The sequence below is a fragment of the Phyllostomus discolor genome, chromosome 13, assembly GCF_004126475.2.
Source record: "Phyllostomus discolor isolate MPI-MPIP mPhyDis1 chromosome 13, mPhyDis1.pri.v3, whole genome shotgun sequence".
Taxonomy (NCBI): domain Eukaryota; kingdom Metazoa; phylum Chordata; class Mammalia; order Chiroptera; family Phyllostomidae; genus Phyllostomus; species Phyllostomus discolor.
The window spans coordinates 13,872,181-13,886,643 of NC_040915.2; the positions used below are offsets into that span (position 1 = coordinate 13,872,181).

Here is a 14,463-nt window from a genome sequence, read left to right on the forward strand (position 1 = left end):
CTAAAGCCTTCTTTATACATGTCTCTGCCTTTTAAAATGTTACTTATTTGCTTTTAGAGAGGGGAAGGGTGGGAGAAAGAGAGGGAGAGAAACATCAATGTGTGGTTGTCTCTTACATGTCCCCTGCTGGGGACTGGCCCACTACAAAGGTATGTGTCCTGACCAGGAATTGAACCAACCAGCAACCTTTTAGTTTGCAGGCTGACACTCAATCCACTGAGTCACACCAACCAGGGATGTACATTTCTCTTTCCAAATCTTCCTTCTCATAGCACTTGAGGTTGAGGATGGTCCCAACCTCAAATAGCCTCTCTTCACTTGGAGTCTGTATTTGGGGCCCAGGTAAGACACAGAGGAGGATTCAGTAAATAAAAAGCCCGATAAAAAACCCAAAACATTTCTAATGCCTCACCTAACCTCAGTTCTTCTCACAAACACAGCTTTCCTTCCCCACTCATATTTCCATATTGGCTTTTAGTATGTTAGCCATATATTTAATAACAGAGAACAAAGATATGCTAATATTCTATATAACCAGAATAATTTTTATTTTTATTTAGAAGTAATCTTGTACTGAGTCTTGTATTTAATGGTATCATCTTTCACTGTGTTGTGATTATAATATTTAAAGGCATCTGAGGCAAAATTGGTCTGAGACAATGTATTCCATTATGTTTATTACTATTATATAATACTCTATAAGATAAGTTGGAGCTCACTGTGGAATAATACCCTACAACATCTTGGAAGTAATTAATAAATTGTGAATTGAGTAAAATTAAAGACAGTTTCTTTTAATGTGTATAGTAACACAAGAATAAATGCCTTATGTGTGGGTATATGATGCCTCATAATTTAAGTGACCACTGTATTACTGTATTCCTCTTTTGTGCTTGGAGAGGAAAACAAATACAAATAAAAGTTTCTGGGACATAAAACAAATGTTTATCTCTACTAGTTTGTTTGAGTCTTAAAAACCCTCCTCGCACTCCAGATTTAAGCAAGGTGAACTACACTCAGTTCCCCTGAAGTTCTGTGACTTCTTGCTCACACCCAGGCATTGCCATTCTGTTCTCTCACTTCCAGGCCTTTCCCCCGATCCACTGCTCTCAAAACCTTTGCTAAACTCCAAGGCAGAAATGATAATGCACTGTCATTCCTTATTTGTGTTTATATCTTCTTAATCTCTGTGAGGGAAGTGGCTTGTCCATATTGTTCATCTGAAATCCCCAGATATTGTCTGACATCCAATTACATGTTTGTTTAATGAATTGGTTAAATAAAAATATTAAAACTAAGATGTAAGGCTCTCGGGAACAAACATCAAGAGGGATAATGCATAAATATGGCTGATGTTTCTATGTGGTTCTTAAACTTTGAATATTTCAAAAGAGTAACTCCAGCATTTTTTAAGCAATATTGGTGGCATTAAGGTTAGTGCACGGCTTCTCGAGGAAATAACTTGAAGTCACATCTTTTCATATAAAGCATTTCAATTATGTGAAGTAAACACCAATCCCGTTACCTATGATAAAAAGGATTTTGGGTGTTGGGTAACTTTAAAAATACAAACTTGAGTTTGTCTGAAAGGGTGCAGTGAACGGTTAGTCCTCTGAGCGTCGCTGTTGACCACTCAAGGAGAAGAAGGCGACTGGAGAGCTAGTCCACCATTTCCTTGTTCCTAAAAAGCAAGGAGTCAGCAAATCAAACTCAGAAGATCCCGGGCTGCTACACTCACCCTGTCGGTCAACCAGCACTGTGACCTATGAAACTGGCCCAAAAAGGGCTTAGCTCATTGAGAAAATAAGAGTGGATTCCGTTGTGGGAGATTAGAACCGGGTAAAGAAAAAATAATTCACCAAAAAGGAAATGACGAATTATTTGATCAGAAACGGCGGGGGACTGGCCCTGCTGTGCATGCTCCTGGGGACGCTGTGCAAGACTGGATCCGGGCAGATCCGCTACTCAGTGCTAGAGGAGCTGGACAAAGGCTCCTTCGTGGGCAACATCTCCAAGGACCTGGCGCTGAAGCCTCCGGAGCTGACAGAGCGCGGAGTCCGCATCGTCTCCAGAGGTAGGACGCAGCTCTTTGCTCTGAACTTGCGAAGCGGCAGCTTGGTCACCGCGGGCAGGATAGACCGGGAGGAGCTCTGCGCTCAAAGCACACGGTGTCTAGTAAAATTTAACATCCTGGTTGAAGACAAATTGAAAATTTTTGAAGTAGAAATAGAAATTAAAGATATTAATGACAATGCTCCTGATTTTCTAACGGAGGAATTGGAAATAAAAATCGGTGAACTAACGGCTCCTGGAACTCGATTTCCACTTAAGACTGCATTTGACCCAGATGTAGGCATGAACTCGCTGCAGAACTACCAGCTCACCCCCAATGACTACTTCTCCTTGGCTGTGAAGATTGTGTCTGATGGGGCCAAGTACCCAGAGCTGGTGCTAGAGCGGGCTCTGGACCGTGAGGAAAAGAAAGTTCATCAGCTTGTTCTCACTGCTTCTGATGGTGGGGACCCTGTTCACTCTGGCAACTTGCGCATCCAAGTAATAGTTCTGGATGCGAATGACAACCCACCAGTATTTACTCAGTCTGAGTACCGAGTAAGTGTTCAGGAGAACTTGCCAGTGGGTACCCAGCTGCTCACTGTGAATGCCACTGACCCTGATGAAGGATTCAATGCTCAAGTGTCCTATATGCTAGACAAAATGCCTGGAAAAATTGCTCAGATTTTTCATCTAAACTCAGTCACTGGAGACATAACCATATTAAAAAATCTAGATTATGAGGATGCTATATTCCATGAAATTAAAATTGAAGCACAAGATGGACCAGGTCTCCTCTCAAAAGCTAAGGTTCTTGTGACAGTTCTGGATGTGAATGACAATGCTCCAGAAATTACAATCACTTCTTTCACAGGATCAGTCTCAGAAGAGGCAACCGCTGGAAAAGAAGTTGCCCTTGTCAATGTCCATGACCGGGATTCTGGGCAAAATGGGCAAGTCACAGTTGTTGTCCTGGGCAATATGCCATTTAATTTGGAAAAATCGATAGACCAATATTACCGATTAGTGACAGCCAGATCCCTGGACAGGGAACAGACTTCTGAATATAACATCACTCTGAGAGCAACAGATGAGGGAAGTCCACCACTGTCTACAGACATTCACATCACGCTGCATGTGGCAGACATCAATGACAACCCACCTGCCTTCACTCATGCCTCCTATTCTGCCTATGTTCCAGAAAACAACCCCAGGGGTGCTTCCATCTTCTCTGTTACTGCCCAGGACCCTGACAGCATCGAGAACGCCCATATCACTTATGCACTTACTGAAGATACTGTCCAGGGGGCACCTCTCTCCACTTATATCTCCATCAACTCCGATACAGGAGTCCTCTACGCTCTTCAATCTTTTGACTATGAGCAGGTTAGAGACCTGAAGCTACTGGTGACAGCCAGTGACAGTGGGAACCCTCCTCTCAGCAGCAATGTGTCTCTAAGCTTGTTTGTGTTGGACCAAAATGACAATGCACCTGAAATCCTCTACCCCACCCTCCCCACAGATGGTTCTACTGGTGTGGAGCTGGCACCCCGCTCTGCAGAACCCGGCTACCTGGTGACTAAAGTGGTGGCAGTAGACAGAGACTCAGGCCAGAATGCCTGGCTGTCCTACCGCCTGCTCAAGGCCAGTGAGCCAGGGCTCTTTGTGGTGGGGCTGCACACAGGTGAGGTGCGCACTGCGCGCACCCTGCTGGACAGAGATGCACTCAAGCAGAGTCTGGTGGTGGCAGTCCAGGATCATGGAGAGCCTCCTCTCTCAGCAACCGTCACGCTCACAGTGGCTGTGGCTGACAGCATCCCAGACGTGTTGGCTGACTTAAGCAGTCTTGAGATCCCTTCGACCGCAGAGGCCTCGGACCTCACATTGTACCTGGTGGTGGCAGTGGCTGCAGTCTCTTGTCTCTTCCTCGCATTTGTCATTGTGCTGCTGGCGCTCAGACTGCGGCGCTGGCATAAGTCACGTCTGCTCCAGGCTTCAGGAGGGGGGTTGGTGGGTGTGCCCGCCTCGCACTTTGTGGGTGTGGACGGGGTGCAGGCTTTCCTGCAGACCTATTCTCATGAGGTCTCCCTCACTGCGGACTCTCGGAAGAGTCACCTGATCTTCCCGCAGCCCAACTATGCTGACACGCTCATCAGCCAGGAGAGCTGTGAGAAAAGCGAGCCTCTCCTGGTAGCTCAAGATTTACTGGAAGCAAAAGGAGACTCCAAGCTACTTCAGGTGAGTTTATTTCATTTTTTGAATATTATAAGACACAATTATGCCAGCATGGTTATTATAAAGCTTAGCCCTGTTGTTTAAATGTTTGTTCCTCTCTCCTTTTGGGCCTGTGGTAGGGCTGCACTTCCTGGTCTGGGTAGCTGAGTGGACGTAGGTAACTAAGTCTGCCAAGATATTGTAAATGGAAGTAGGTGTGTCTCTTTTTGGAGGAAGCTCCAGGTTCCTTTGTGAGAATTTCCAGATCTCTAAGATACTCTTTGAAATTGTGGCTGCTCCTCTATCTGAGTCCTTGAAATGCTACGATGAAAAAATAATCCTGTGGTTTACCCAGTATGACCTATATCTGTGACAAATAGACCATGTTAAATCCATGTGGCTTGAAGTTTGTCACTCCAGCCTACCTAACCTATCCTGACTGTTACAAAGAAGTGTATGCATGTGTATATATGTGTGTGCATAGTTAGTATATGTATAGTTAGTTAGTTATTTTAGGCTCCCATAAAATGATTCTTAACTTCTTCCAAGCCAGGTCACAACCTTCATCTCAAAGACATAACAATTGTGTGGTAAAAAAATGTAGATGGTCAAATTGTTTTCACTTGGCCTGTAGTCCCTATTATGTATAACTAAAATGTGTGTGTATGTGTGTGTTCATGTTGATTTAAGCTGTTTGCCTGAAAGTGAAATCGATTGCCTAAACTGTTAGTAGCCTTGGAGTGGTATGTCTTGTCCTTTGAAAAGAAAAAAAATATTTAAGGAGGTATGTCTAAGGCTTTGTGAGAGATTTCCAGACCATATGCTGCAATACTGATACAGGAGTCTTCAATTTTCTTGGGCCAGAAATAGTTGGTTCATTTTGAAATTTATGAAATTACTTCTACCCATAAAGTCTTATTGGAGAGTCATCCAAAGTTAGACCAAAATATATTTCATTAGATCTCAAACTAAGGAGCAAATGTCTTCCTCAATATGTTAGAAAGAGGCACATTGAAAAGTGTGTGACAACAGGGCCTGAACAAAATAACTGGAATCAGAGAAGGGTGTGTTCTTACTCAAGCATGCAAATGGAAAATGGGAGAAATGGCACATAACCTTTGGAATATCTTTTTAGGAAAAATCTTTATAATATTAATATCACTTTTTTGTAAGGAGAAAAAATTGTTAAATGGCTAGTGCCAGGAGAACTTTGGATGTTCAAAGAGAAATAATTTCTAAGAATCCCATACAAAACATCACCTACATATATGTTGTAAAGATGCAAATAGAAGGAAAGCTCTCAGACATCCTGTGTTCACTACAGAAAGAATTCATTACCAGAGGATGGGAAAAGGGATTCTAATAAAAGGAAGAGAAAATATAAAGGTGTGAAGTAGGGAAAACAAGGGAAAGGATGTCTTAGGAAAACAGGTAGTAGTCTGTTTTGCCTGGAGTGTACGATACATATGGGTCAGCACTGCCAAATCATAGAACAAATTGTTGAGTTGGTATCTATTTGATGGTGCATTGGCTTTAGTTACCCAAGAGCAGTTCAAGGATTGCAGGTAAGTTCTAAACTGGAGTGTCTAAGGTCTCTCAATGCCTCTCTAAGGTTAAAACTAGTAATCAAGTCAAACTCATTTCACTTATTAATGATATACATTGACTGGAGATGAAAATTGGCATTATGAAGCACTACATATATATTCAAATAAGAAAGAAGCACTGGTTTTCTAAAAATAAATATGGCTTACACAAGATTCAGCCTCATAGATGCATGTATGTGTGCCCAAATACTAAATAGGTCCCTTTAACAAAATATCGGGTTCTACTGTACATAACAGGAAGATTATGTTTTAAGACGATGAGCAATGTGTTAAAAATAAGCCTACAGCATTATTTGAAAAGTATTACTGAATTGATGAAGTGTACGTGGGGAGAGTTAAAATACAAAATAGGGGAAGTTATGGATTTACAAAAATGCAAGGATCATCGTTGATTAAAATGTGGATAAAAAGCCAGTAACTTATTTCATTACATTCATACTAGTCAAACCAACTTTATAAATACGGTGAAATCATGGAAGATATTTTTGCCGCCCCCTCCCCCACTGAAAAAAAATGCCTATGCTTCATGAAATGTTTTAATAAAAAATAATAATGTACGATGGTGGCAACGCTTATGAGATGGCAAAAAAACTAGAAAATTTCACATTTAAAGGGAAAATTTAAATGCTTAGTTCTTTCCAACAAATAAAAAGACAATGCATAAATTCAGCAGCTTACTCTTTGAGGATAAATAGCTAGGCAAGATGCAGTTTTCCCAGACAACCTCTGGGCGCCGCTGTAGACCAAAGGGAAGAAAGGGATTCTCGGTTCTGCGGAGTTTCCGGCAGAGTGCTTTCCAGCTTTGTCCTGCGCACAGCAGAACACCACCTACTCTGCTCCGGTGCACCCGCAAGCGCCTAGCAAGTCTTACCATCAAGTCCCAAACGTCCAGGGTACTGTCACTGATTTTTTAAACATCCCAGAGACATCTTGAAAAGAAGCTTCTTTACCAAGTACAAGAAATGCAAAGGAGCTCCAGACACGCTGAAATGATGAAAAGGCAGGTACTGTTTCTCTTCTTGCTGTCTTTGTTGTGCGGGGCCATCTCCCAGCAGATACAGTACATGATTCCAGAGGAGCTGGCCAAGGGATCCAGGGTGGGAAACCTCGCCAAGGATCTGAGACTCAGTGTCCAGGAGTTGCCAGCCCGAAAGCTGCGGGTTAGTGCAGAAGAATTTTTCAATGTGAATATGGAGAGTGGGGACTTGTTAGTGAGCGGTAGGATAGATAGAGAGAAGATTTGTGGGAGAAAATCTAAGTGTGCGCTAGAATTTGAAGTTGTCGCTGAAAACCCAATGAATGTGTTCCATGTGATTGTTGCAATCCAAGATATTAATGACAATGTGCCACATTTCATTGCAAAAGGCATTGACTTAGAAATCTGTGAGTCAGCATTACCAGGGGTAAAATTCCCACTGGATTCTGCACAGGATGCAGATGTAGAGAGTAACTCATTGAAAGTTTACGCCATCAACCCCAATGACCACTTCTCTCTGTCAACAAAAGAAAGTCCCGATGGAAGTAAATACCCAGAATTACTGCTGGAAAAACCTCTGGACAGAGAACAGCAGAGTTTCCACCACTTAATCCTGACTGCCATGGATGGCGGGGAGCCCCCTCTAAGTGGTACCACCCAGATCCAGATCCGGGTCATGGATGCCAATGATAATGCTCCAGTGTTCAGCCAGGACACATACAGAGTTAGACTCCAAGAAAACGTGCCCTGGGGAACCTCTGTGCTGTGTGTGAAGGCCACTGACCAGGATGAGGGTGTTAATGCACAGATCACCTATGCCTTCCTCAATGCCCCAACAAGTACCAACTTCCTCTTTAATCTCAATCCAAACACTGGTGATATCACAACCAATGGTACATTGGACTTTGAAGAGACAAGTATATATATGTTGGCTATAGAAGCCAAGGATGGAGGAGTACACACAGCTCATTGCAATGTTCATATTGAAATTGTCGATGAGAATGACAATGTACCGGAGGTGACATTTATGTCCTTTTCTAACAAGATTCCCGAAAACTCAGACCTTGGAACTGTAATAGCCCTCATTAAAGTGCATGACCAAGATTCTGGGCAAAATGGTCTGGTGACATGCTACATTCAGGAAGAAGTTCCCTTCAAATTAGAATCCACCTCCAAGAATTATTACAAGCTGATGATTGAAAGTGCTTTAGACCGGGAGCAGATAGCAGAGTACAACATCACCATCACAGCTGCTGACAAGGGCAAGCCATCCCTCTCCTCCAGCACCACCATCACAGTACACATCGGTGACGTCAATGACAACGCCCCGGTTTTCCACCAGGCCTCCTACGTGGTTCATGTAGCTGAGAACAACACACCTGGAGCCTCCATCGCCCAAGTCAGCGCCTCTGATCCTGACCTGGGACCCAACGGCCAAGTCTCCTACTCCATTGTGGCCAGCGACCTGGAGCCACGGACGCTGTCGTCCTACGTGTCCGTGAACCCACAGAGCGGCGTGGTGTTCGCGCAGCGCGCCTTCGACCACGAGCAGCTACGCGTCTTCCAGCTGACGCTGCAGGCTCGCGACCAGGGCTCACCAGCGCTCAGCGCCAATGTCAGCCTGCGGGTGTTGGTGACCGACCGCAACGACAATGCGCCAAGGGTGCTTTACCCAGCGCTGGGGCCCGACGGCTCTGCGCTCTTCGACACAGTGCCGCGCGCCGCGCAGCCCGGCTACCTGGTCACCAAGGTGGTGGCGGTGGACGCAGACTCGGGACACAATGCCTGGCTATCCTACCACGTGCTGCAGGCCAGCGAACCTGGACTGTTCAGCCTGGGGCTGCGCACAGGGGAGGTGCGCACAGCGCGTGCTTTGGGTGAAAGGGACGCTGTCCGTCAGCGCCTGCTGGTCTCTGTGCGAGACGGGGGACAGCCGCCTCTCTCAGCAACTGCCACGCTGCTCCTGGTCTTCGCTGACAGCCTACAAGAGGCCTTGCCGGACCTCAGCGAACGTCCCACACCCTCTGACCCCCAGGCTGAGCTGCAATTTTATCTGGTGGTGGCCTTGGCCTTGATCTCGGTGCTCTTCCTCCTGGCGGTGATTCTGGCGGTGGCCCTGCGCCTGCGACGCTCCTCCAGTGCTGCTGCTTGGGGCTGCTTTCAGCCTGGCCTCAGTTCCAAGTCTGCACCTGGGGTTCTTCCCAATTACAGTGAGGGGACTTTGCCCTATTCCTACAACCTGTGCGTTGCTTCACAGTCAGCTAAGACAGAGTTTAATATTCTCAACGTGACCCCGGCAGTGGCTCCCTCTCAGGATCTCCTGTTTGAAGATCCTGTGGATGTATGTGCCAGTAATGAAGACCCCCAAGTGGCATATGACTCCTCTCTTTCCTCACACGTGAGTTTCTGCAAACCTACTTAAATTTTATATCTTGTACTTTATTCTCAGAGTTCATAATTAGCTTTGGTCGTTGTTCACTGTTCTAGCAGTGGTAGTAGGAGAGGAAGTGTATTGGATGGGTGGAGCTGGGCCCCGTGATTGCTCAGTACTCTTGGCAATTACCTAATTACTACTTCTCGGTCTGTATGGTTGGCATTTCTGTGTGGTCAGCATATCTTGCTAACGAGAGTTTTTCTTGATTGTCACTGCTTCTAATAGTAGCACAACCATTTCTTAGTTGATGTGTGATACTTTTTTTCCAAGCTTTACTCTTTATAAATGTGCTGGCAGTTCTTTCTGCCTACATTCCTACATTAAATATCAAATAAATCTTAGTTGTTATTTTTCATTGCAATGTGTATTTTTAATATAACTTTTGAATTGATAAGTGTCTTTGCACTTTTTGACCTTACCACATGTAGCAAGACTGTCAGATTTTACATTTGAATCACTACCTTTGGGTCAATTTATTCCCACTTCATAATCTCATTTAAAAGTAATTTTCTTAATCTTTCTTTAATAATTTATTTTCATACCCATTCTACGTTGTCATTATTTTAATAATAAATGTAATGAATATTTTTTTCCTCCCCGTCCCTGGCAATTTGTGGGTCTTTTGAGAATTGTGAAACCTACCTTTAATCTACTCTACAAAGTCTGAATATTTAAAAGCTCTGAATAGTCAATGGACTTTTGCATTTGGTTAAAATTTATGAGTAATTTGTAGAGGTTAATTATTATGTGGGGAATAATCTAAAGAACTGGGTACTTGCTCATTTATCTCAAGTTTTCCCAGGTTAGTAAATTACTCTAAGTTTTCCTGAATAATAAAACTGAGAAACATGCAAAGACAATATATATATAACTATTAAAATGTTTCCTTTTACTCGTTATGTCTGAAATCAAAGCTAAAGTAAACTTAGAAATAATGGTAAAATAGTACCTTCTGGATGTGTCCTTATGTTGAAAAAAGATGAGTGAAGTACTGTCTGCTCTTAAAGTTCTTCACTCTAACCTTTCTGTCTTATTTTTTTTAATTTTTAAGATCAGAGTTATCTATCCATTGTTTTAGGCTTTGCAGTTGCTTTAGTGACTCATTCATTAAACACTGAAAAACTATTTGCATGAGCACTCTATGAAGGGTGGTGTTCTAAAGTCTGAGGATACATTGTGAACCTGATAGTCACAGACATAGCCCTTGGCCTAGAATCTTCTGTATAGAAAATTAATGAGCAAATTCTCTTCCCAAACCAATTACTATATTTGCCAATCCCATTGGCACAGGGATAAAACTAGCTCTTGAACCATTGATATTGTCTTTCTGGAGAACTAAAACGTCACCCTAGATTCTAAAAGATCCATTCCTGTGAAGAAACTTGTTTCTGCGTAGGTTGGGACTAGAGTCCAGATTTCTGACTTCCCAGACACTGGTGTTTCATGTGTTTTTCCATTCTTCAAGTCCATCCTCACTCCTGGCTGGGACAAATGTGTCTCTCACACAATACACTGTCCTGAAAATAGACTATGAAAATAAATGATGCAAAAACTCAAATTTTCTTAGCAAAAAAAAGCACCAGATTTTCTCTAAAAAATTAATTACTTTATAAGGATTATTGCACAGGAAGAATTTGATTGTTTCTGTATTTTATTGCAAATAAAAACAGGAGTTTGACTTTTATTCTTTGGGGATAGATAGGATACGGAAAAGAAATAGGGTACTCAGGCAAAGTTTTACCAAGAACAGCTTGCAATAACAGGTTAGGACTCTGGGTGTCGCTGCTCACCAACCAGGGAAACAGCAACCGGGAATTTCACGTGAGCCACAAGATTTCTGCATCACAAAGCACTGACCCTGGGGCTTTACTAAAGCTCCAAATTGAACCCCCGAGATCCAGCCGGCGGTGAAAGTAAGTTATCTTGGAATACTAGGATCCTGAGGCTCCTCAGGCCTCCACCGAGAGGAAACCCAAGCGCAAGCTTCTCTGCGGTGGGGTTACAATGGCGGCTCCTCCTTATCGTCCAGTCTGCAGCAAGCTGAACAGGCTGGTTGGGATTTGCCTTCTCCTGGGGACCCTGTGGGAAATCCGGGCCCAACAGATCCGCTACTCTGTGCCTGAGGAGCTAGAGAAAGGTTCCTTCGTGGGCAACATCGCCAAGGACCTGGAGCTGGAGCCCCGGGAGCTGGCGGAGCGCGGAGTCCGCATCGTCTCCAGAGGTAGGACCCCGCTCTTTGCTCTGAACTTGCGAAGCGGCAGCTTGGTCACCGCGGGCAGGATAGACCGGGAAGAGCTCTGTGATAGATCTCCAAAGTGTGTAGTAAGCCTGGAGGTTCTCCTAGAGGACAAAGTGAAGATTGTTGGAGTAGAAGTGGAAATAATCGATGTTAATGATAACGCACCCAACTTTGGGACAGAGCAAAGAGAAATAAAAGTCGCTGAACATGAAAGTCCTGGAACAAGGTTCCCTCTTCCTGAAGCTTTTGATCCGGATGTAGGGGTAAACTCCCTGCAGGGTTACCAGCTCAGCTCGAATGCTCACTTCTCCCTGGACGTGCAGAACGGAGCTGATGGGATAAAGTACCCTGAGCTGGTGTTGGAGCGTGCTCTGGACCGCGAGGAAGAGGCGGTTCACCACCTGGTTCTCACTGCCTTCGATGGAGGCGACCTGGTTCACTCTGTCAGTACCCGGATTCGTATAACACTTATGGATATCAATGACAATGCCCCCCTATTCACTCAGCCTGAGTACCACGTGAACGTCCGGGAGAACGTGCCGGTGGGCTCCCGAATCGTCACCGTAAAAGCCACTGATCCAGATGAAGGAGCCAATGGAGAAGTGACGTATTCTTTCCGGAAAGTAAGAGATAAAATATCACAGCTATTCCAGTTGAATTCTATGACTGGGGATCTAACAATACTGGGGGATCTAGATTATGAGGACTCTGGATTCTATGATATAGATATAGAAGCTCACGATGGTCCTGGTCTCCGAGCCAGGAGTAAGGTACTGGTGACAGTCCTGGATGTAAATGACAATGCTCCAGAAGTCATGGTTACATCTCTCACGGGCTCTATCCAAGAAACTTCTTCTCCAGGCACAGTAATTGCACTTTTCAATGTGCATGACAGTGATTCAGGAGAGAATGGCCTTGTCACCTGTTCTATTCCAAATAATCTGCCATTCACACTTGAAAAGGCCTATGGAAATTATTATCGATTGTTGACACACAGAACTCTGGATAGGGAAGAAGTCTCGGAATATAACATCACAGTAACTGCCACTGACCATGGAACTCCACAACTGTCTACAGAAACTCACATTTCACTGAAGCTGACAGACATCAACGACAACCCTCCTGCCTTTTCTCATGCTTCTTACTCTGCCTACATTCCTGAAAACAACCCCAGAGGAGCCTCCATTTTATCCATGACCGCCCAGGACCCTGACAGCATTGAGAATGCCAGAGTCACTTACTCCCTGGCTGAAGGCACGCTCCAAGGAGAGCCTCTATCCTCCTATGTCTCTATCAACTCTGACACAGGTGTCCTCTATGCGCTGCACTCCTTTGACTATGAGCAGGTTAGAGACCTTCAACTACTGGTGACAGCCAGCGACAACGGGGATCCTCCACTCAGTAGCAATGTGTCTCTAAGCCTGTTTGTTCTGGATCAGAATGACAATGCACCAGAGATCTTGTACCCCTCTCTCCCCACTGATGGTTCCACTGGTGTAGAACTGGCACCCCGCTCTGCAGAACCTGGATATTTGGTGACCAAGGTCGTGGCTGTGGACAGAGACTCAGGCCAGAATGCCTGGCTGTCCTACCGCCTGCTCAAGGCCAGTGAGCCAGGGCTCTTTGTGGTGGGGCTGCACACAGGTGAGGTGCGCACTGCGCGAGCCCTGCTGGACAGAGATGCCCTCAAGCAGAGTCTGGTGGTGGCCGTCCAGGATCATGGACAGCCTCCTCTCTCAGCAACTGTCACACTCACTGTGGCCGTGGCTGACAGCATCCCAGACGTGTTGGCTGACTTAGGCAGCCTTGAGATCCCTTCAACCCCAGAGGCCTCAGACCTCACATTGTACCTAGTGGTGGCAGTGGCTGCAGTCTCCTGCCTCTTCCTCACATTTGTTATTGTGCTGCTGGCACTCAGACTGCGGCGCTGGCATAAGTCACGTCTGCTCCAAGCTTCTGGAGGGGGATTGGCCAGCTTGCCCACCTCGCACTTTGTGGGTGTGGACGGCGTGCGGGCGTTCCTGCAGACCTATTCCCACGAGGTCTCTCTTACCGCGGACTCTCGGAAGAGTCACCTGATCTTCCCACAGCCCAACTATGCTGACACGCTCATCAGCCAGGAGAGCTGTGAGAAAAGCGAGCCTCTTTTGATAACTCAGGATTTACTTGAAACAAAAGGAGACGCCAGTCTTCAGCAGGTAAGTCAATGTTGCCACACTGAAACATGGGCTGGCAGCAGTGTCTTTAATTGTATAAGCTCCAATTGTATGAGATGTGTACCAAATCATAGAAAGGTCTTCTTTTCAGCATTCTATTGCTTTAAAGAGGAGGGGTAGATGACCCTTCAATAATGATTAAGGAATCTTCAGCATCTAAAAGGTATTTGTTTTTAACTCATCCATTGTAGTCTTCATCCAGTAATGGTTTCAGCAACAATTTCTTTAAAAATTTTTTTAATCCTCACCTGAGGACATTTTCCCATAGCATTTAGAGAGAAAGGAAGGTAGGGGGAGAAAGAGAAGGGAAAAGGGAGAGGGGAAAGGAGAGGAGAGGGGAGGGGAGATAAATTTGTTGCTTCTCTTATGTGCCCTGGGTGTGAATCGAACCCGCCACCCTTCATTTATGCAACAATGCTTCCCAGGGCTTAGCCACAATTTTTAAATTTTATATCTCTAACCATATCACTTCTTTAAATGCCATTATCCTTTAAGTCTCACGGAAAGTATCAAAGCGTAAATAGAAGGCAATTGTGAAGATTCATGTTAAAGCATTCTCTGTTATGAAGCTATTGTTAAATCTGGACTGAGTAATTTTTAAATTTCATCTTTTTTTTTAAATTTCCTCCTTTTATACCCAACATATTGTGCTTGAAGTTTTTTTTTTTACTTGAAGGGGTAGTTTCCATTATAAATAAACAATGGCAGTTTATAAATACTGGGGG

The 14,463-nt window shown here is 44.5% G+C and overlaps 1 protein-coding gene across 5 annotated transcripts in view; it reads left to right on the forward strand.

Annotated features, from left to right (window-relative positions):
• LOC114509216 (protocadherin gamma-C4) overlaps positions 1 to 14,463 on the forward strand; it is a 140,286-nt gene that overhangs the window by 3,395 nt on the left and 122,428 nt on the right. Inside the window, exons 1-2 of one of the 5 annotated variants that reach the window (XM_036014906.1) lie at positions 187 to 4,290; positions 7,239 to 7,406. The exons of 1 other annotated variant lie outside the window; for it this stretch is intronic. In XM_036014906.1, coding sequence (XP_035870799.1) covers positions 1,870 to 4,290; positions 7,239 to 7,250 — 2,433 coding nt within the window. In that variant the 5' untranslated portion in view covers positions 187 to 1,869 and the 3' untranslated portion in view covers positions 7,251 to 7,406. Of the gene's footprint in view, positions 1 to 186; positions 4,291 to 6,431; positions 9,248 to 10,926; positions 13,721 to 14,463 lie in introns of those variants that run through there. 3 more of the 5 variants (XM_028527433.2, XM_028527440.2, XM_028527427.2) reach the window with 3 other exon arrangements.